The sequence below is a fragment of the Eublepharis macularius genome, chromosome 1 (genome assembly GCF_028583425.1).
Source record: "Eublepharis macularius isolate TG4126 chromosome 1, MPM_Emac_v1.0, whole genome shotgun sequence".
Lineage (NCBI taxonomy): Eukaryota > Metazoa > Chordata > Lepidosauria > Squamata > Eublepharidae > Eublepharis > Eublepharis macularius.
Window position 1 is genome coordinate 123,531,421 of NC_072790.1, and position 23,569 is coordinate 123,554,989.

Genomic DNA, 23,569 nt, shown 5'->3' on the forward strand with positions numbered 1-23,569 from the left:
AGGGATAGAAAAAACCCTTTTGGTGACTGATCTAACCCAGGTGTTCAAGCTTGTAGGAACTGAATGGTGAACTGAGTGTTGTGGTGAGATTTTCTCTTGAACTTGAACCGATAAGGAGATTGTCTGGGTACAAGTGAACATGAATACCCCTGTCTCTGAAACGTATGATGAGGTTGATCATGAATTTTGTGAATACTCTTGGTGTGGTGGACAGGCCAAAACAGGATGGCTCAGAACTGCTGGGTTTTTTTTGTTTTTTAAACATAAAATCTTAGGTATTGTTGATGGGCTGTCAGAATTGGTACATGGAGGTATGTTTCTCTGGGATCTGTAGATGTCATGTGTTCTTCTGATTGATTTGTCACTGTGACTGAGCGTAGAGTCTCCATTCAGAAGTGATACAATTTGATAAACTTGTTCAAAAAACTTGAGGTCTGATAACACCCTCCAGTCCCTATTCTTTTTAGGGACTGAGAAGAAGATTGAGTAGACCCCTTTCTGGTGGGCAGCTTTCAAATTGTATGGAATAGCCTTATGAGACTATTTGTAAGGTCTGCCTGTCAACCCAGGCTTGATGGTAAAGAGTAGTTGGCCTCTCACAGGGACAGCTAGCCAGTCCTGTCTTAGAGAGCTGGGTATTAAGGTTGGATCTTTTTCCACGTGTGGAGAACTGTCTGTTTGATCTTGGGACAAGGTAAGCATTATCCCCACAATACAGCTGGAGAGCTGGGACTGAGAGGACTGGTTTATCCAAGGCCATGTGGCAAGTTCATGGCAGCAGTGAGATTTGAACCTGCAGAGTACTGCATCACTGTTCAGTTACTTAACCACTACACTACAAGTGGGGTCTTGAAAGGACCCCCCTTATTAAAGGGCTGCCTAGATTAACCCCAGGGTGGCCATTTGGAATCTTGTCTGGACCTTAGTAGTGTGTGTTGTGAATAAATGGCTGAGGGCCAATGGATCACCTCTCAGATTGTTTGAGTGTTTTTGACAACACATTCTTCTGTCCTAGGTTTCAATCTAGATCTTTCCCAGGGCATCCCCAAATAGCTTGTCTCTCTGAAAGAGGTAAGCCAGGACGATATTTTTAGAGTGTGAATCTGCTGGCCGTGTTCTTAGTCAAGCATGCCGGCTTGTTACTGCTGCCAAGACCATAATCCTGGAAGAAAAAGGTAAATATATCCATGATGACGTCTGTCTTGAAGGTATTGGCCCTTACATTTCTGTTTGCCCCTTCAATGGGGGCAGCTATTGTTGTACGGGAGGAGTTGGATCAGTTTCCAGATCCATACTCCTGACACTCTTGAGGCAATTGGGGCAATAGCTGTAGCCTTAATAGCCATGGCCACGGCCTCGTGAGCTCGTTAGCATGGCCTTTCTCCTCTTGTCTAAGTGGTCTCTGACTGATCCTTACCCATCTTCTGACCAGAGCCCAGATGACTGAAGTGTAGCCACTGGAGTTTCGATCACAGGTACCTGCAACAACTCATAGCAAAGAAAGGTAGTGAGTACAGTTTGTTTTGTTTTGGGACCAAGTTTGGGGATTATTAATTAGCTTATGGTCTAGACCACTCAGCCTTGAACCTTCTCCCCAAATATTCTGGAAATGGGAGGATCTTTTCTGAGGAACCTTCACTAGGAAGAGACTCTTTGTTTCCCTGGGTTGGATTTGGTATTCCCAGTCTAAGGGTCCTACTCCCCCAAGGGTAATTTCTACAGCTCTAAGGCTGAGAATCTCTTAGGTAGTAAATACTGGTAGACCTCAGATTCAGACAGCTGGGCTGACTGTTCTGGTAGGGATTATTTCCTCCTCTTCCACATCTGAAGGAATTCATCCTTCTCCCTGTCATTACAGACTCTATCTGAGGGCGATCCCCCTGCTCCATGGGGGATCCCTGACTGATAAACATTACAAACTGCCTTATTCTGACTCAGACCATCAGTCAGTGTTATCTCCTCAGACTGGCAGCAGGTCACCAGGGTCTCAGGAAGAGGTTTTTCCCCCTCATCTACCTAATCTTTTAAACTGGAGTTAATGGGGAACAAACCTGGATCCTTTGCGTACAAAGCAGAAGCTCTTCCACAGAGCTACAGCCTTACTCATGGAGGGAGGAGGAGGTAGACACCACACCACTATTTCCTCCCTCCTGGTTAGTCTTAAGAGTTAAAAGGTTCAAAGACACCGGCAAGTTTGTGCCCTTTATCCATTACCCATCTGACAGGAAAAGGCAGGGCTAGATCCTGTTGTAAAAGCAGGGCTAAATCCAAAGAGGAAAGGCCTGCTGTAAAATCTCCAGCCAGGAGATTGGCATGGGCACATTCACATGGTGCCAGGGCTGAGGAGATTCCTGGAATCTTTACTGGGCCAAGGTGCTTCTGACTGGCAAAGTAACAGGATTTCTTCCCTCATAGTCTAATTGCTGACAGGAATTCTGGAGGTAACACGCTCGGGGGAACACTTACATGGCCCTCCTGGGCTTGTCAGCTGAAGCTCTGGATGTCTGGATTATGTTTCAGCCATGTCTCTCCTGCCAGGAGATTGGCGAGCACGTCTTTGAGATTAGGCGGGAAGTCACTCATCATGTTGTTTCCCACCAAAATTTAGCTCTGCCAGGTGGCGCTGTTCTCAGCTGGCTGATTGAGGTACGCTATTTTAACAAGCTCCCTCTGTGGAAGATGGGGCTGTTTAGAGGCCTGCGTCTCTTCTGAGGCCATTTCCTCGCCGGGGAACCACACAGCCTAAGAGGCATGCTGATGCCGGCTGGGCCTGTTCCCGCCGCCGGTAGGACGTCTCCATGGGAACAGCCCATATTCTCCTTGCCAGGGAACCCATACAGCCTAAGAGGCATGCTGGTGCTGGCTGGGCCTGTTCCCGCCGCCGGTAGGACAGCTCCATGGGAACAGCCCATATTCTCCTCCATGAAGCTTTCCTCAGAGTCTGATGACTCTCCAGAGACCATATTGTCCTTTTCTTTCTTTGGCAAGAGGAGTAAAAGAAGAGGAAATGGGAGGAGAAGGACTAAGGAGTAAGGTAAAGAATGGTTTGAGGAAGAAGAAAGATAAATAAGAGATAGAGAGAAAAAAGGCAGCAGAGCTAGTCTGCTGAAGAGCTGCTCTCCCTGGAGGCAGGAACAGAACTGAAGAGAGGGTGGTCCCACAAGCTAGACAGGAAGAGGAAGAAAGTTAGTTCCTGCCTCCCTGATTGGATGGTGGGAATCACCCAAGATGTCCTCCGCCTCAGAGGAAAAACAACTAGGAGAGTCACTTAATATCCATTGTACTACAGTCATAGAGCTATAGCAAGTAGATAATACTGAATTATTTCTTATATCATAGCCTGTCTTTTAAGGTGTTATTTGGTGCTTTACTAGCATATCCAGGTGTACTTTAGTAATCTCAGTCCTTGTCAACTGGCTTTCTTCTTGGGTCAAATAAAATTTAGGTACTACCGACCATTCACTTAAAGGTGTTGAAAAAAGGGGGCTGAAATTGATTTCAGATTGTGGCCAACTCTAACAGGAATTGCACAAAAAGTAGTAAAATAGGCAAACTACCTCTTACCTCTGTCATTTCAGCAATACCTTTTGGCTCCCCAAGCATAAGAATTCCAGAAGATGGCCAGTTAAGGAAAATGGCAAAAACAACATTTTCTTTTGGTTTGAATGTGTACCTTGAAGAAGTTTAAAAATTACTGGGTTACAATTCATTCAAATGAAGGAAGAACAGCTGAATAGATATAGTTTAAGACACGGGTGAAGTTACAAACCAGAAACTTCAGATGGTCAGAAGCGTGGTGGACAATCTCTTACAGTCTGCCTCTGAATATTTTGAAAAAACAAAGCAAATATTCTGGAAAAAGGCTGTCCCCAGATACTTTTCCATCAGAGTTCCAGACTAGAACAGCAACATTTTATTGTAGGATGATAATGAATCTGTGCTTCATACAGGCATTAAACTTCTGAATGGAATTTGCTAATTCTAAATTCGATGGCTAGACAAAGTTTACTTCTATAACTTTTAAGAAGCAAAACTTGAAAAATACATGTTGAAGAGCAAAAACACAGCTAGCTAGAGCAGCTGAAGAACCCCCGGTAAGCTCTTTGCAGACATGTCTCTTTTCACCCTCTCTGGCGGACTTACCATACTCCTGGTGTAACACTGTCATTCTGGGCTCTCCAAGGTTTAGTACTGAAAATGGCTTCCCCATTCACTGATAGCCATTTCCCCATTTGCATCAGGCGCTCTTCAAAAATAACAGGAATACGACCGTCATGGGTGGGCCCAATGTTCATCAAGAAATTTCCTCCACAGGACACCGTTTCTACAAGTTGCTGAAATTATTTGGGAGGAAAAAAGAGTCAATTTGTGGTATAAATGAACACACCTTAGGTCTGAAACATCCGTTCCATGGTTTCTTGGGCTTAATTTCACATTTCCATTATAACAGTACCTTACTGACTGTTCAAAGAAGGTCTAACTATCCAACTGGAGCTGTAGTTTCTATGAATCACCACAGACTTTTCTGCTATGGATTTACCAATACTTTCTCAGTACTACTGTTTTGTGGCCGCTAGCTCTTTAAATCACAGCAAGGGTAATGTACCCATTGCACTGTCAAACTCATACTGATATAATCATTTTCTGCTTAAGGCAAAGTTCAATGGACTGAGCTATACACCTGCAGCAAAATGAGGTGGTAGAATCCCAAGGCGATAAAGTGATCTGTGCCAATTTAACCTGAAGATGAGAGATGCCATTTTGAATGTCAAAAAACCCCAAATCATAGCATTGGGGGAGAGAAGTTGTACCATACTCCCTACTGTATTCATTCTGTACTTAATAGTTCTTTGGGTTTTTTTTTAATATAGGGGAACATTTTAAAATGTGACATGTTTCATATAATTTTTTTTATTTTTAATTACTAACCACAAAAACTACAAAGAAGGGAAAAAGGGAACAGGGGGAAAGGGAAGAAACAACATATAAAAAACACAGACTACATCTACAAGTATTGCATTCCCTTCATAATACAATTATTTAAAGTTAAACTTTCTAATATAGTATTAGATTGGTAGATCTTATAAAGTACGAACTACAGTCAGGATCAGTTCTTCTCCCCCCCCCCCCCACCGCGTCTCGGTTGCAGCTCTCTCTGAACAGCTACAGTAGCTGCGCTCACTCCCTCCTCCCCATTTCCCCCTTCAGATCCTAAATCATCTCCTTGCTGAAACTCTTGATGATTAAACACAAAGTCCCTCAGCTGTGCTTCCGATATTATCTTGTAGGCTTGGTCTTTATAACTGAACCAGATGCCTTCCGGAAATAACCATTTGTATTTTATTTCACGCTTCCTCAGAAGAGCTGCAAAACTTTTATATTTGAATCTTCTTTTCAGAGCTAAAAATGGAACGTCCTTCAATGTCTTGACCTTGTTACCCAGAAAGTCCAAGTCCACATTGTACGAATTATATAAGATGGTGTCCCAAGTCTTCTTAGATGAAAAATCAATAATAATCTCGCGAGGCAGCTGACGCTTCATTGCATATTTTGAAGATGTCCGGTGGACTTCAAGAATATCGCTTTTTTAAAAAAAATATTTTTATTAGTATTAAGCAAATTAACATTTAACAATAGTATTATAGCCATAACGAGAGAAAATGTTCCACATTACATCTGAAGATAGATTTAACAAACAGATAAATGGAATATTAAAAGAAAATATTCCTTATTATACAGATCATTGTATATTTTTCCAAAAGCAAATTTCTATGATTTCTTTTGACTGTTAACATGCTATAAACATACATAATGCCAACAATGATTTATATTTAGCCAGTCTTTTAACCTTTTTACTCTGTTAAATCTACTTTAACCATTTAACTTATAAATATTTTATTCAGATGTTTATTGATTGAGTTATAATACTAATTATATACTTCCTAAACCAATTACCCACCTCCTCCCTAACCCTCCCCTCCCCTCCCTAACCCATCCAACCCCTTTGCATAAAAGTAAACTTTGCATCTTGGTTGATAATTGAATTATATGATCTTAATATATATTGATATCTATTAGCTTTAAGTATAGCGCTACTGAATTAGTGTGACATTACACACACCAATTCTGGGTACCCTACTTAACCCCCCCCCCAAACAGGTAGAGCTATAAAACAAGGGGAGCTATGCTGAGAGGACTGTAACCTCCCTTCCCCCAAACCTTCATTTGTTTTAAGGCATTCAATGGGTAATACAACGAACTGCATATGTATATAAAAGTATGCTTAAGTTCCTTCCTAAAGTTCTTGCAAACATAGAGAGAAACATCATATAAGTCTGATAGGAATCTTGCTTCCTTTCTGTGGTGAAAGCAGGTCTACTGGTTTCCTTTTCTGATTGGATTTATTCATTTCTCTTTCCATAGGAATTTCCAGCTTAATAGAATTCAAAAGGTTCATTCCAGTGTCTATGTCTGTAGCAACATAATGTTTTCCATGATATATCACCAGAAGCTTAGTGTAATTTAGCCATCGGTAACGAATATTGGACTTTCGTAGCGCTTCAGTTATAGGCTTTAGTTCTTTTCTTTTAATAAGAGCTTCTTTTGGGAGATCCACGTATACATAGATTGGCACGCCTTCATATGGAATTGATCCTTTTAATCTTGCTTCTTTCAATATCTTCAATAATGACGTCTTTTGGAGTCATTTTATTTTTAGCTTGTGATACTCTGCCGACTTGGTAAGCGTTAGTTATGAACGGGGCTGTTTCATTTTCCAACTTAAAATATTTTACAAGCCACTTTGAAAGAAGTATTATGAGATCCTCATTATGGGTACTTGATATATTAAGTCCCTTTAGCTTGAGGCAGTTTTTCTTGGCTGCAACCTCGAGCCGAAGAATCCTGTCCTTTTGAATTTCAATTACTTTTTGCATAACAATTACCTCCTTCTGAGACTGCAAACTAGAGTCTAAAGCTTTCTCAGCTTTTTGGTTGACAGTTTGCAAGTTAAGCTTTATTTCGGCAAGCTGTTTTGACAGTGGATTGATTAAATTAGTCATATGCAAAATAATGTCCTGACTCAATTTTGCTAGCTGCAGGTTTAAAGCTATTCTGTCTTGATTTACCTTTTCTGTGGCGTCGTTAAAAAGATCGTCCGCCATTTTGGGTGTTCCCCCCCTCCCCGCTGCCGTCTGCTAGCACCAGCTCTTTAACTGTCGAAAAGAACGTCTGTAGGTTCCTTGCCACTTTGAACTTACTTTTCCTCTTCTTTTGTGATGGCTTATGCATAGTTTTTGTAGATTTTGTTTCGCTGTATGCTGTTAATGAAGGTTTAGGAGTCGGGAGGAACGGAGCTCTCCCAGCACGCGTCTGGCCCCGAAGGTGCCCTCGCCATGCCCCCCCAGAATATCGCTTTTTAACTCTTCTTTAGTTGCCTTTGCGAATGACGCCAAGAGTTCCGACACCAAATCCTTTAAGTTTTCACTTTCCTCCTCCTTCACATTCTGAAGAAGCAATACCGTCTGAGCACGATCCACTTGTAACCCTATCAATTGATTCTCCAAAAGCTTTACTTCTTTGTTTGTTACTTTCATGAGTAATACGTTTTCCCAAGCAGACTGCTCTGCTCCAGACGCTACGTCTTTAATGGTTTTCACTTCGTTCTCAACTGAGCCAACCCTTTGATCGATTTCATTTAGCTTATCAACAAAGGGCTTCATAGCTTCAACGACCACCCGTTTAACCACCTCTTCAAGAGATTCTCCTTTCCCCTGCAAAGCAGCCGAAACAGATTTGCCCACAGCAGGGCTCTGCTTTTTCGTCGCCATCTTGGGGGGGGGGGGAGTTGTCCGCCAACTAAGTTCCAAAACTCAATGAAGGGGAAGATATCCGAACCTTCTTAGCTTCAACTCCCACCAATCCTTCGCATACGCTTAGAATAACGGAAGGGATTCGCTTACTTTCAGGTTTTCACCTTAAATCTGCTTGTTGCCGTTCTCCATGGCCCGGCAGCACGCGATGTGCTGCGCAAGTCTGCCGGCCTCCATAGGAGCAAACGGGCAATTTACCCCCTGGTGTAGCACCAAAAGACAGAGATCTCTCAGGGTCACTGTGACACTGAGAGATCTCTGTCTTTTGGTGCTACACCTCTGAAGATGCCAGCCACAGCTGCCGGCAAAACGTCAGGAACTACAATGCCAAGACCACGGCAATACAGCCCGGAAAACCCACAACAACCATCAAAACTTCTGAACTTTAAACACAGATGGGAGTGGGGAGCAGATACATATTTTAAAAGGGGAGAATACAAACTGTTGTCTGTCTCTCATATTTTACCTAATATTATTTTTTATTGGATTGTATGGAAAAATCAAAAGGCAGGGACAGAGAAGGGGAAACTGGATGAATCTATCCGGGTGGGAAAGTGATAAGCAAGAGATCACAAAGAAGCAATGGGATGAATGGGGAGAAGGTGGTGGGAAAGGCATTTCTCAGTTCATTTTTAAAAACATAATGTTGGGTCGTATTTTGGGAGGGATGCAAGAATTAATAGCCATTATTCAATTCTCAAATTCTATCTTTGACTTATTGTACCTTTACAAGCTCTTCAATTGTGAGATAATCACTCAGCCGTGCATTCCTCCTGTACCCCCATGACTTTTTGTCAATTGTCATGCAGTTTTCCCACTTATGAGGCAAAAGATGTCCTGGATTGTAGCGATCTGAACAAGTGTAATAGCCTCCATGTTTACAGATACTGCCAGCTCCCCAGCGATCATTTGTTACGACTGTATCCCGAACTGGGCTGAAAATTCCAAGAACATTATTAGTATGTGATACCATGCTAGGATCTTCCCTCACTGGCCATGACAAATACAGACCTGTAAGCACATAGATCTTGGCAGAGCCCTGCTGCATTTGTGCACAAGGGGCACATTGATTTTAATTGTTTTAACTGTGTTTACATCAGCATGGAACTGTGGCTGTTTTCATGGACACAGATTAATATATCTAAACTAAAAACTGATGAAACACTTTTGTTTATTTACAGTGCAATCCTATACAGTGTTACTCCAGTTTAAGTCCATTGATTTCATCGGGTTTAGCTTTAATAACTGCAAAGGACCACACTATATCCATATAGCAATTCTCATCAGCATCTTTCCCATTCCCCGTTAGCCAGAGTACAATCAGCTGTTTCCTGGAAACACTGCCTCCCCTCCTTGCCATAAACTCCTGTTGGTAATGAGAAAGGGGTCCATGTTGCTGGCCAGCTCTCCTAACCAGATTGTTCAGAAGGGCATTGGGGGCTGGTTTAGACTTGATCTTTGGACCATGAAATTGTAAACTACTGTTCATTTCCACTCAAGTCAGAAATTATCTGGCTTATTTTTCTTGGTAACTTCGTTGAATTTTATTGTTTTAATTATTCCATTGTTACTTTAAATTTATGTTGTTAGTTGTGTTAGCCACCTTGGGCCCCGAATATGTTGGGAGAAAAGTGAACTTATAATATTTTTAAGTAGTAAAAATTGTCATCGACCTTTAAGCTAATTGATTAAATCCAAATATATTTACATAGAACCAGAGTTTCATGTCTTGCCGAGTTATTGGTGCTAAGAGGCTAGAATTAACTTTTAATACTTTCTTTTATTATGGTTATTGACCTGAAATACATCATGAATACTACAAACAATAAACAAACATTTAGCTGTTAAGTTTTTGGCCAGCAGTACTCTGGGCCTGATAAAGCCTCCCTGGTTCCATTTGAGATAAAAGCCTCCTCCATGTCAATGAGAGAAGGAAGAATCAGTTGCAGGGCTTTTTTTCAGGGGGAATGTGGGGGAACGGAGTTCCGGCACCTCATGAAAATACTCGGCAACAGTGCTTGAAAATAATATGATTTCAAAGAATCCCATGTGTTTCTTCCTCATTTCCCTCTTGACAGTTCAGCCACCTCTTTTCCCAGAAAAAAACCCCCTGCTCAGTTGTAAACATGTAACTGGGGGGGGGGGGGAATGCAATTGGGTCCTAGTATATCCTATTAGGGTATGTTTATAGAAAATTTTCCAGGATTTATAGGACATTCCCTGAAATGTCATCATGGCTTCAAGTATTCCACTTCTGAAATGTGAACGTTGTTTAACTAGCCCGTGAATCCTAACCCTCGGAATTCAAGGTCACAGAGGATAAGCTCTCTTAAAGAGTAAGCATGGAACAATGATTCTTTATATAATATTGATCACCTACCTTGCATAGATGGAATGACCACATAGTGATAAAAATTAAATATGCTTCTCTTACATACATTTATTTTAGCATGCATTTTAATTAAAACACAGTTGATAATAACAGCTCTACATCTAAAAGGTATTAATTAACTTTTAGGTTCAGAACTATTATTAATGGCTTTTGAGTTAAAACAACTGCACAAAAGATTTTAAAAATGCTACAATGGTTGTTTTCAAAATAAGATTAAAATACACAGTTTAAGTGAGAGAACGGCCGTACCTTTCATTATAAAGCCAAGCTAGAAATCCAGTGCTGTTCCAATAAGTGTCTGGGGCATACCCATCTCCATCTGACCACAGAATTTCTGGCTGGTACCGGTTGACAATCTCATAGAGCTCTGGGAGCGACTTGGCATTTGGAAATTGTTTGGTTCTGAATGCACTGGAGGCGTCACTGAGAAAGAGAGGATTAAACCACTCAAATAGTGAGTGATACAGGCCAAAGCGTAACCCAGTCCTGTTTCTTATGGATGATGCCAATTCAGCCACAATATCCCGTTTTGGTCCAACATCAACAGCATTCCAAGACCAAGAATATTTAGATCCCCACATGGTAAAACCTAAAAAATAAAAGGATATTTTTAAAAGAACAAGTAGCATGCTTGTTGTTCTTTTTGTATGCTATTATTTTGCATCACTGGTGAGATTTTTCTAATATTTACAAAAGAATATACATAAAATCCAGGTCTCACCAAACCACAAACTAGTTCTGCATGCTTAGAGTCTCTTTGGGCTTCATTTGTTGAAATGTAACTCATCTTCTGCACCACGTGGCAAGCTGTTTTAGAAATTAAATAGGCTTCAAAAGCAGTTTGTAATAAGTGAAACACATGTGACCCCCAAATTTCTCCATGGATTATGGTTATGAATAGTGTCTGAATGTTTTCTGGCATGTGAGTATCTTATCACTTATCCAATAAATATTTCATACTCCTATTTAATATACAATGATTTTTTTTTACAAAGTTTGATAGCTGAGATGGAGTACCTGTAATATTTGTATCTGATAGCTATTATCTTACTTGATTTACTTAATGAATCAAAATGAATTCCAGTATTGAATTCCAGTTTCAAATCAAGATTCTTAGATATGGGAATTCACATAAAATTCACATAAAACAACACCTATACATAATGTTCCCATTCACAGGCCTGAAAGGCTTATTTGGACTACAGCCTATATGTTAAGGTGTAAACAAAACTACTGCCTAATTCAATACTATGAGAATCTGAGCTTCCATCTTGTTAATATACTAATCACCATAGTGTTCTATTGTAGGCCGGAGTAGGCATGCCACACAGCCTCCATTAATTGCTCTTTTACATTTCTACGTTCCTGATCTCCTGGTCAGTTGGCATGCCACACGGGAAGACTCAGGGAGTAGTCTAAATGTGTAACAATAAGTCTCTCACCATTCACAGAGCACAATACTCTCATACACTCTAAGTAACATTCTTCTATGCTCAGAAGCTCATGATGTACCTTTCATTCTGTTATGCTTCCTAGATAAGACAAAAGTCTGAACACAGCAATATTGTGCTTCGTTGGCTGAGAATGGAATGTGTAACTTGTAACTGTTGCTATAACCATATTTGGGCATCCGGGAGTTCCTGAATACAAGTTAATAAAACTCTCGCCTCCATTTTGGAGGGGCAGACTTTGCATCCAGACCTTGTCTCGTGTCGTTCCTACATCTGGCGCCCGAACAGCCAGGGACCCTCCCCCATCTACCAGCGCCTGGAATAGGCCCCATATCGAGTGCACTCCCCTTCTTCAACTGGTAAGCATGGGTACATCCTTGATGCATCCTCAGCGAAGGTATGCGGATGAATTATGTTTTTTAGTCAAAAAGTCAGGAGGGTCTACCACATTTGGAGAGATTGCATGTCTCCTGCGCCACCTAGCTAAATATTGTCCAGCTTACCCGGAGGCTGGATCTTTAAAAGTCAAAGACTGGGAAAAGGTGGGCAGAATTCTACATACAGAGCCTAGGGCACCTGTTCAAATGCTACACACTTGGCACCAATGTCGCCATGCTGTGGACCGTCTTGGCCCACTTTCAAAACACCCGGGAGCTTCTCTTTCTTTTACTCCTCAGTACTGTCCTCTTCAAGTCCTGCCTCCGTCTCCCCCTCACCTCCTACCTTCTTCCGCTTCTGTTCCTTCGGCACCTAAAGCCGAAGATTCTAACTCTGAAACATTTGAAGCTGGAATTTCAAGCAGGGAGTTCCCTGAAAAAGTAGCTCGGGTTGTTCAACCTAAGGGAGGATATCTCAGAGAAAGGTTGCAATCAGCTCTGGAGGACGCTTCAGAGGAGCATACTAGGGAACTCACAGAAATGTTGGCTATCTGCCCAGTACACTTTACAGGGAACAGAGACGCTGCTGGAAATGAATTTGTAGAGTACAGACCAGTTCAGTATAAAGTTCTTCTTCAGTTAAAAAATGCCATACGAGATACAGGCTTAAACTCTCCTTTCACTCATGGATTTCTAGAAGCAATGATCAGAAACAGTCGTATGGTTCCAGAGGATTGGAAGCATCTTTTCCGGATGCTTCTAACCCCTGCTCAATATGTAGTCTGGGAGAGTGAGTTCAGGCAGGAATGCGCTCTTCGCGGAGCTAATTCAGGAGGAGCTTACACAGCAGCTCAACTTTATGGATATGAGGCTTTTGCTCAGCCTGATGCGCAAATAGCTTTGCCTGTAGGGACGCTGGAGCAGTCAGCTCAGGCTGCGTTCCATGCTATGAAGCGAGTTCCAACATCAGGGAAATCTCAGCCTTCTTTTTCCACGGTCAGACAGCGACCAAATGAATCTTACTCTGACTTTGTTGATCGCCTCCAAGAGTCAATCAAAAGGCAACTTAAAAATGAAGTGGCACAGACTGAACTATTGCTTAAGTTAGCTAAGGAAAATGCTCTTCCTGAATGTAGACGAGCAATTCAAGGTTTAGGATACAATCCTGAACTGGCTGAGATGATTCGAGCTTGTCAGGATATTGGCTCTGCTTCTCATAATGCGACCTTGCTGGCAGCAGCACTTCGTCAAGCTAATAAACCAGCAGGGAGGTGTTTTAGTTGTGGTAAACCTGGTCATTTTAAGGCAGATTGCAGAGCCAAAGGAGGGGGACCAATTCAGCCCCGTCCTCATGGAAGTCATCCACGATTCAATCAGTCTTTTCCAAAGCCAAAAACTAAATGCAGAAGATGTGGAAAAGGTTTTCACTGGAATAGTGATTGCAGGTCTGTCCCACAGTCGGGAAACTCAAGACCGGGCCTTTGGTCTCTGGCCCCAGTCCAAACGGAGACAGCACTGGATCAGGCAGTGCAAAATCTGACCCTAGGTTAATTCCATCCCATCTTTCTACAACAAAGTCAGCAACCAGGGGAAGTGCAGGTCTGGATCTTTTCTTACAGACTGCTCTAACTTTCAAATTCCCAGGAGAAGTCTTGGTTACTCCTTCTCAACTAAAAGGACCTCTTCCATCAGGGACTGTGGGTCTAGTTCTTCCTAGGTCCTCTAGTTCTAAACGGGGTATTTTTGTAGTCCCAGGGGTCATTGATAGTGATTATCAAGAAGTTATTCAGATTCAGCTCTGGACTAATTTGCCACAGTCTTTAGCAGCTGGTGATTCTGTGGCACAGCTGATTCTCCTTCCCTATTTTCTCCCCGCAGGGGGACAAGATCGTGATCGTGGGGAGGGAGGCTTTGGGTCCACGGACCAGGCTCACGCAACACTGGTGGGTCTTACAGCATCCATTTCCAGAGCTCGCCCACAACAGCGTTTCTTTCTTAACGGCCGCTCCTTCTCAGGTATTCTTGACACTGGGGCTGATGTTACTGTAATTTGTGCACAACAGTGGCCTCCAGAGTGGCCACTAGAAGACTGTCCAACTGTTTGGGGGGTTGGAGGACAGCAGAAAGCACGGCAGAGTGTTAATTTTGTCCAAGTTTCTCTACCTGGTTCAGCACAGACTGTGCCTCTCCGTCCATTTGTTCTTCCAGTCCATGTGAACTTGTGGGGCAGGGATTTGTTATCCCAGCTACAAGCTTTTCTCTCTTTTGCAGAATAAGGTTCTATGGCCATTCCACTTACTTGGTTAACTGATGAACCTGTTTGGATTGATCAATGGTCTCTTCCTCAGGATAAACTTAATGCATTACATGATTTAGTTCAGGAACAGCTACAAGCTCAGCATGTGGAGCCCTCCACTAGCCCATGGAATACTCCTGTTTTTGTTATTAAGAAAAAAAAAATGATTTCAATCACCTCCTGTGTAATTCTGTGCAAGTTTCAGACTGTTCTTGCAAACTTTGTGGGAGATGTCTTTTTTCAGTTACCTAAAGATAATAGTTTCTCTCTCCTACAATCAAGTGCCTGTTTTCCTAAGCCGCTGCACGCCACAGCCGGCACAGTTTTTTTTCCTAACAGTAGCCGCTTCAAAAGAGTTATGTTTTTCAAAATGAAGGTCACTGAATTACTAAATATTCTCTTCAAGTTCATCTCTAACTCACATTATGTTTATAAACTAATCAGCTGTCTTCCTGGTGCTTATTTAGCACCCCCTATCAATTCTAATCTTATGACTCTGTTTCTACACTTCTTTCACTGTTATAAGTGACATTCTGTCTTAAAAATCTTCTGCCTTGTAGGATCAATAGAAATCCTGGTATCAAAGTACACAGAGCCTAAGAAATTTTCTGAAAGCTCAGTCATCTGCCTCAAAAAACTTCTTTGGTTTGATTGGTTGTCTGTTCTTAATTATTCACATTATCTCTAATCTGTCTTTCTCACTAAAACTCCAAGTGAATTACAGCATGGGTCTGTAAGTTCTTCTTAAAATCTTAAATATCTAAAGCAGTTCCACTGCCCTTCTCCTCTTTTAAAGTCTCAAAAGGTTACTGCTTTGAAGCATAAGGGTTATGCATGCATTCTTCCAACCAAATACTAACTAGAGCTAACCCTGCCTAGTTTTAAGAATTAGCAAGTGTTTACTTTCAGTCAAAAGAAATAAAAGTTCAACTGTTTGTGTTACTTATTTGCATGTAACCACTTAAGTTTTCTAGTGAGGATTCCCACCATGGAAAGGGGAGTCTCTATTCTTCATGAAATAGACTTAGAATTCTCTATTAGACCACTCCTCAGAGGAGAAAAACTGCATTTCATGTTCTTTCCCATCTCCTGGGATATAACACTGACAGTTACTCTGGGATATCACAAAATTAAATGTTTATTTTTCAAGAAGCATATTGGTTTCATAAAAGTAGTTCTTAGTTCTTAAAGTTACTTCATCCAAACTCATTCACACACATCACTTATAAGGTTTTACACACAGCTATCCTCTCTGACTCTTATTCACAGATAACATTTCTCTCATCACCACTTCAACATATTCAGGCAGCGCACAGCCAGCCTGCTTTCTTCTCACCCCCCCCTCTCCCCCTCACTTCCACAAACAAAGCTAAGTTAGTGAACATTCCTGAGGTGGGAGATGCTTGACTCTCAGCTTGCCAGCCACTCTTTCCAAGCGGCTCAGACATTGTTCTTACTCAAAAAATCCCTTACAATTCTACAGGTCAGGCGATTGTACAACATGCCAATCGCTCTATTAAAACCCTCCTCTCTAAACAAATAAAATAAGGGGGGGAGGGCCCCCACGATGGGATTAACTATGCAACAGATTCATAAATGTTTATTCACTTACAATCAGCTCAATTTTGCACAGCCACAAGCTGCTGCCTCTTCACCTACTTCTGCCTTTGATAGACATTTCTGGCAGAAACCAGAGTTACCTACTCTGCAGGTATACTATCGAAGCCTGCTAGATAAGACCTGGCAGGGGCCAGTCCCCCTGTTAACGTGGGGAAAAGGGTGTGTTTCTGTTTTATCCACAGGTCCTTGCCCTACCAGCCAGCTCACGCCAACCCGAGATGAAAAAAAGTCAGCCTGGAACAAGTTCAGATGGAAAAAGCTTCAAACTGCAAATTCACTTCTCATCCCTTGTGTGCCGTGCTGTTTTCCTCCTTGCAACTTAATGTCTCACAACTTTTGCCTTGAGGAGTCTGCGGATTACTTGCTTCTCTGTTGAAAAGTGCTATGCTAGATTCCAGCTGTGACTCTACAGTGAATCTCCTAAGTGATGAGAGGCCTTGTCCCTTGCAGCCTCTCTATGTTGGTCTTCCAGTGCTCACCATTGTGAACCATCAAACTCTTAGCAAAATAGCTTGCAGCCTGACTAAGACAATGAATCCAACTTCTATTGTAATTGCTACCCTAAATGCTGAACTCATAGAGCTCAGACATGCTGCTTTGGACAATCATGCTGCCCTCTTTGTGGACATTACTGCAAATTCTACACTCATTCTGTGTGTGCTTCTTTGTTTTCTGCCAACAACTGTACAAGCTGAAGCCCAGCCTTTGCAAGACCGTCTTCAGTACAATCTGTGGGAACGGCTGGCTGCACAAGTGAATAGTTCCAACTTTTGTTTAAAGCAGACAAATGACATGAACTTATTACTAGTTTCTTGCATTATTCCTGTGTGTACCCTTATTGCCTTGCTTTTGAATGATACATCTTTAAGCATGTTTATGAAACGTAGTAACATAAAATATACTCAAATGTATGATTGGGGTCCAACAATGCCCCGACTTCCATTGTTTGCAATGTCTCTTTACACTCCTTATGTAGCTTCCAATTCATCAGCAAATCAAACTGTCTGCGCTCAAATAGTAAACTGCACCAAGCACAAATCCAAACCTCACTGTCTTTCTGTAGGACCAAATGTTCTTAATTGTTCAAAAACAGAAAATGTTTCTTTTGCCTTTGCATATACTCAGTTACCTCCAGGTTGGTTCTTTACCTGTGGCTCAAGAACTTTTAATTACATACCTGCTAATTTGTCTGACTCTCTCTGCTGTTTAAGTCGTTTAACTATTGCTTTACCTTCCAAAGCCATGCTTACTGCTTCTCGTGGATATGCTACATGCTCTGAGGAAACTGCTCTTGTTAATAAAGCTGAAGCTGTTTCTTTAGGGGCCTCACTTATAGGGGTTTCAGCTCTTGCTATACTTAATGCTAACAATTTAAGGCACTTAGCTTGCAATTTAGCAAAAACTATTAATGCCACTTCTATAGCCTTAGCAGCCTTGAATTCTGAGCAACAAGAACTTCGCAATGCTGTTTTAGATAACAGAGCGGCAATAGATTACCTCCTCTTGCTAAATCATCATGGGTGCGAATCTGTAAAAAATATGTGTTGTTTTAATTTGTCTGATAATTCAAAAACTGTAAGCAAGCAACTGCAACAACTATCTCACTTACAAACTTCCATAAAAGAAGATGTTTTACCCTCCTGGTGGAAAGCTGTGTGGGGGGCTGGCTGCCAAATGGCTTATTGGGAATCTTAGTACAATATGGTACATGTGCTCTGATAGTGCTTATTGTAAGTTGTTGTTGTATTCAATGCATTCCTTCCCTTATTGCTTTAATAATTCCAAAACCACATCCTGCTGCATATTCAGTTACCACTTCAATATCTAGTTACCCAGCCTCTTGGTTTACATCCTCTGGTGATGATGAGGATGAGGAAGAATGCTCTTGGGATGATGCAGAGAATGGCCCTTTGTTGCCACTTTAATTAAATAAATAAAACAGAGTGAAAATGTAGGCCGGAGTAGGCATGCCACACAGCCTCCATTAATTGCTCTTTTACATTTCTACGTTCCTGATCTCCTGGTCAGTTGGCATGCCACACGGGAAGACTCAGGGAGTAGTCTAAATGTGTAACAATAAGTCTCTCACCATTCACAGAGCACAATACTCTCATACACTCTAAGTAACATTCTTCTATGCTCAGAAGCTCATGATGTACCTTTCATTCTGTTATGCTTCCTAGATAAGACAAAAGTCTGAACACAGCAATATTGTGCTTCGTTGGCTGAGAATGGAATGTGTAACTTGTAACTGTTGCTATAACCATATTTGGGCATCCGGGAGTTCCTGAATACAAGTTAATAAAACTCTCGCCTCCATTTTGGAGGGGCAGACTTTGCATCCAGACCTTGTCTCGTGTCGTTCCTACATTCTATAAGCAACAAAGGAACTGTCTATTTTGGCTCAAAAGTTTATTTCTGTTTAGTAGACAAGTGCATGTTAAAGGCTGCATTCAAAGAAGCTGTAATATTTATACTTCCTCCTTCTTTGCTCTTTCTTCCCTTCCCTGTGCATACTGGTGCAGAAGAATAGGTAATCTTTATCTGTCATCTATTTCCTTGTAGGAATCAAAACAAGGAAGTTATATTTTTATATTCTATGCTTCTGTATAAGGCCCACCCAAGATTGTCTTCCGCTTAAATAAACAGTCAAAATGACTAAATTCTAAAGGACATATGTTTTGGTTGTTGTGGATTTTCTGGGCTGTATAGCCGTGGTCTTGGCATTGTAGTTCCTGATGTTTCGCCAGCAGCTGTGGCTGGCATCTTCAGAGGTGTAGCACCAAAAGACAGAGATCTCACAGTGTGGAAAAGAAGTTGGCAGGTAATTTATATCACAAACAAACAGGAAAGCCTGCCTCTCAAAGACACACAGAAAACAGGGAGCCACCAGGCTCAAGGAAGAACACCAAGGGGCACCAATATGAAAAATTCCGTTGTTAATACCAAATACCCATGCAATAATACAATTCAATATGAATGCAATACAAAAGGCCACTATAGGCAAGATTAATACATCCGTGACGTGGCTTGAATAAGCCCGTATGCCGGCAGTCCGTAAATAAGTCCAACCGGCTAAACCGGGGAAAGGCAGTCGACACAATGCATCTGCCAAACTGAACTGCAGAAAAAAGGGTGTGGACGACGAGTTGGGTCGACCTGTTCACTACTCGTTTCAGAAGTACATTCTTCTTTCTTCAGGCCAAAATCTATGTGAACAAATCACAAAAGGAAAATTTTCACACCTCCCCAAACACTTCAGCAAACAGTATATTCCCTGTGTGAGACTTACTAACAAGGAACCGCTCTACATCTTCCAGTTCAAGTCCTTAGAGTAAGTAGAACAAATCGTTGGGATAAGGGATCTAAGCCCCTCCCATGATTTATACAAACGCTGGTCCAAATTTCATATAAATTAAAGTGAAAGTCACCGAATTCTATATAAATTAAAGTGAAAGTCACCAGATCTATGTCTGCTGCAATTTTAATCACAGAAAATACAATCAATGCAATAAATCCCTTAAAAAGCAATAAATCCCTTAAGAAGCACTGAGACTGAGACTACATTACCTACTGCTTATGAACGGCAAAACTATGTAGATGCATAGAAAGATTCAATATGTCTCAGTCTCACTGTATTCTGAGGAGGTTCTTTTGCATATGGATTCATGCTTGATATGCTAACCTTCTCTGCAGGGCTATTGTCGGGTATAGAGCCACTGAAATTCATAAGCATAAGCACAATTTCAACAGAAGAGACTTTAAGAATGAATAGAGCATGGTTTCCAGTCCTGAAAAACACCAAGCTAACAAAATACTCTATACCCGACAATAGCCCTGCAGAGAAGATGAGCATATCAAGCACCAATCCATATGCAAAAGAACCTCCTCAGAATACAGTGAAGCCTCCCTCCATTAGCATTCCACACCCTGGGAAACTCTTACAGGATGACTCAGCCCAACCCTACCTTCCTGAGAAGACATAAATTACCTGCCAACTTCTTTTCCACACTGTGACACTGAGAGATCTCTGTCTTTTGATGCTACACCTCTGAAGATGCCAGTCACAGCTTTTGGCAAAACGTCAGGAACTACAATGCCAAGACCACGGCAATACAGCCCGGAAAATCCACAACACCCATCGTTCTCCGGCCGTGAAAGCTTTCGACAAGACATATGTTTTCTTTATTTTAATTTGTTATTTATAGTTCACCTTTCTCACTGAGACTCAAAGTTGATTATATCATATAAGTCAATACAAATATATTCAGATTACCTTCATGGTGTTTTGAAGTCAAGACTACATACTTGGCACCTGAAGATTTCAAAATGTCTGCCCACTGATCAGCATCGAAAAATTCTGCTGTAAACAAGGGCCCAAAATCTCCATAACTGAATCCAGGAGGGTAATTTGTCTCCATAAATTTTATATAAGATTCTCTCTTTTCTTTTTGCCAATACCACCTGCAAAGAAACACATTTCACCGTTTACCTCACCCAGAAAGGGTCAGATTCCAAGATGGTCTGGAGAAATGTTTGCCAACTCCAGCCTAGTGGAGCAGTGCCTCTGGAGGGTGGAATTTGGGAGGTGAGGGAGTTCAACGGGAATGTGATGACGTAGACTCTGCCCTCTGAAGTTGCCATTTTCTCCAGGGGGACTAACGTCTGGAGATCAGCTATAATTCTGGGAGAACTCCAGGCCCCACCTGGAGGGCACTTACCATATAAACAGGATGAATAAGCTGCACATCATGGGTTAATGAGCTCATAATACAAGTGTATCATACAAGTACAGAAACCAGTATCTGATACAGACCTTCAAACATCTCGAGGAACACTTTCCTCTATCTCTTTAAAAGCTTCATTTTAAGGTATTCTTAGGCAGTACTTTGGAAGAGCAAGACAGGCTTCAGTACCCCGAAGACCCTATTTTAGACCCCTCTAAAAGTACTGTTTGAGATAAAAGTCATCCCATGAGTGAAGCCCCTCACTATGCTGATGGAGGATGAAGGATCATTTGTCCCATGCAGGGAGGGGAGGGATGCCAATGTGGACTGGAGTACCCTTCTATAGTGCATTTAAAGAAACTTTCCAACAGCAGCCAATCCCCAAAATATCATTATGGCTTCAAGTATTCAGCTTCAGCTAAACCCAGTCTGTTCACAAAATTAATCACCGTGTAGATCATATTCACAATCATCTTAAAAGTTTGAACATCTCTCATGCTATTTATGTGAAAGGCATTTACAACACATTTTAAATTCACATTACAGATCAATTTAACCACAAAAATATGCATGAAAAATACTTTTGTCGCAGTTCCAGGGCTCAGCTTTATATCATCTGAAATAATAATAAAGTGCACATACAATAATCTTCACAAAGAAACTTTCACATACCTCTGAATAGTCATTGAGCTAAAGGATTAAAATGCAGGACTTTCAGGTAAGTTTTTTAAGAGAATCCTTAATACTTTTATCCACAAAGAAACAAAAGCAAATCAATTGCTTTCTAGAATCCTGTGAAGCATTTAGGACCAAAATAACGTATCTGGAGTTCCATCCACAGAACTACCAAATCCGCTGATGTCAGTGGGATTTTAACTTTACTTACTTGGAAATTAGTCCCACTGAACTCGGTGAGACTTACTGCCGAGTAAACATGCACGGGCACGGGCTGTAAAAGAAAGGGAAATACGAGGCAGAATTTGCGCATAGGGATCTCACCAAAACCATTCGCTGCCGAAGCTTGGTACAGAGAATAAACCCCAGTGGATGAAAATCCCAAACTTGACTTCATCAAACCAGGTGGGAAGAGGCCTGGAATCCAGCGACTCCCAGGTAGGATCATAGGGAGCTGCATTACGCTGCAAGGGAAGAAAGAACAGAAGCAGCAGCCCAAGGACAAGCGATACGCCAACCGGTTGAGCCATGAGGGATCTGCCGACTACTCTCCTCCGGGAGGGTGTTCCGCAGGCGGAGGTCAGCTGACAGAAGAGAGACGGGGAAGGGCTGCTTCCGCCGTGTGGTTTTGCTTTCTGTTCCTGGTAGTTGTGGGGCGGCTTATGAAGAGCGCTCCGTGGAGGCCCTTCAGGGGAAGGGGGCTGGTGACTCGCGAGCGGTACAGATGCTGATGATTGCAATCTCCAGGACAAAACAAGCCCCATTAAAATCAGATTCAAGTAGACGTCTTTAGGATGGGAGACAGTTCAGGCTCTGTCGGACCACATTCATGGAAATATAACTTAAGGGAAAAAACAATTCATGAAAATGCATTTTTCAGCTTTAGAAATGCTTGACAGAATGATAGTCTTTATTAGGACCGTCATCGTTGTTGATATTGGAACCACAGGCCACGCATTCTTCTCCAAACTCTACCTTCACTCACAGATGTGCATAGCTTGCCTCATGACAGTACTCTGTTGTATATTGGACCTACACCCTCTATACCATGTGTTTCCCTGTCTGTCTGAACTGCAGCCAAGCATCATGATTGCATAATTTGTTCTATACTGTTAACTATTCCTGGTCGTACCAGGTGCATTCTGTCTGTTCCAAAATATTTATCTGTTAGCAAGGAGGTCACCCCCCAACCCTGCTTTGGCTACTGTTCCAAGTGTTACCACAGCCCTCAAGCTCTGGCAACTCCTGGAGAAGGTTGAACACCCTTACTTGCTTGGGTTCTCAGTCTGGAGGATTTTGCACATGAATGGTCAGACACTCGAACACAAGACTTGTACAAACAGTATTATGCAGACGGCAGGAACCATTCCCTTTAAGGCACCAACAAGAGGCATTAAAACTACAAACAGCTAGACTACTCTTTACTATAGCTAACTGACTAAAACATAAGCTTGCTAACTTGCATTTCTGAAGAGGCTTGAGGCTCATACTCACAAATCCATAAACCATGCCAGGCAGGTAGTCATCTTGGGCCTGACCTGGAGCAAAGTCTCTCACATGCTAACATAGCATGGAATAGTTCACCAACATCGCAGTGAGTGTGTGTGGTGTAGTTGCACATTTTTTGAACAGCAAGGAGCCATCCTTTTCTAAGATTGCCAGCCAATCAGAGGCACCTTGTAATCAGCGTTGCAAGGCTAAGAAGGCGTAGGTGCAGAGCCAAAACTCCCTTGTCTCTCAAGGACACCCTCCCTAGGCATCAGCTCCAGGTGCAATTAATTACTGAGCTGCACATTCCACTCCTGGGGTGTCAGGCCAAACTGGGCCTGTAAGAACTTAGAAACTTGAACCAATATAGGCAAATGGGCTCACTATGGCTCAGCTAGACAATCTGTTAATCTTATTTATAAATTCTTGTTCGTTAATAGCAGTCTCAGGGAAGAGACTAACGCTTTCCTGGGAATAAGCCCCTTTGAATAAATCTGAGTAGGATTTTGAATGAGGGTTGCCAGCCTCCAGGTGGTAGCTGGAGATCTCCCAGAATTACAGCTGATCTCCAGGCAACAGCTACCGGTTCCCCTGGAGAAAATGGCTGCTCTGAAGCATGAACTCTATGGCATTATACCCTACCGAGGTCCCTCCCTTCCATAAACTCTGCCT

General features: G+C 41.9%; 1 protein-coding gene across 2 annotated transcripts in view; it reads right to left on the reverse strand.

The window, feature by feature from the left end:
- FUCA2 (alpha-L-fucosidase 2) overlaps positions 1–21,958 on the reverse strand; it is a 27,118-nt gene extending 5,160 nt beyond the window's left edge. The window contains exons 1-6 of one of the 2 annotated variants that reach the window (XM_054998864.1): positions 21,734–21,958; positions 20,284–20,471; positions 10,513–10,852; positions 8,596–8,806; positions 4,144–4,334; positions 3,565–3,673 (exon numbers count right to left, since the gene is read on the reverse strand). In XM_054998864.1, coding sequence (XP_054854839.1) covers positions 3,565–3,673; positions 4,144–4,334; positions 8,596–8,806; positions 10,513–10,852; positions 20,284–20,471; positions 21,734–21,939 — 1,245 coding nt within the window. In that variant the 5' untranslated portion in view covers positions 21,940–21,958. The remainder of the gene's footprint in view (positions 1–3,564; positions 3,674–4,143; positions 4,335–8,595; positions 8,807–10,512; positions 10,853–20,283; positions 20,472–21,733) is intronic. The other variant, XM_054998929.1, reaches the window with a different exon arrangement.
- Between the last annotated feature and the right edge of the window lie 1,611 nt (positions 21,959–23,569).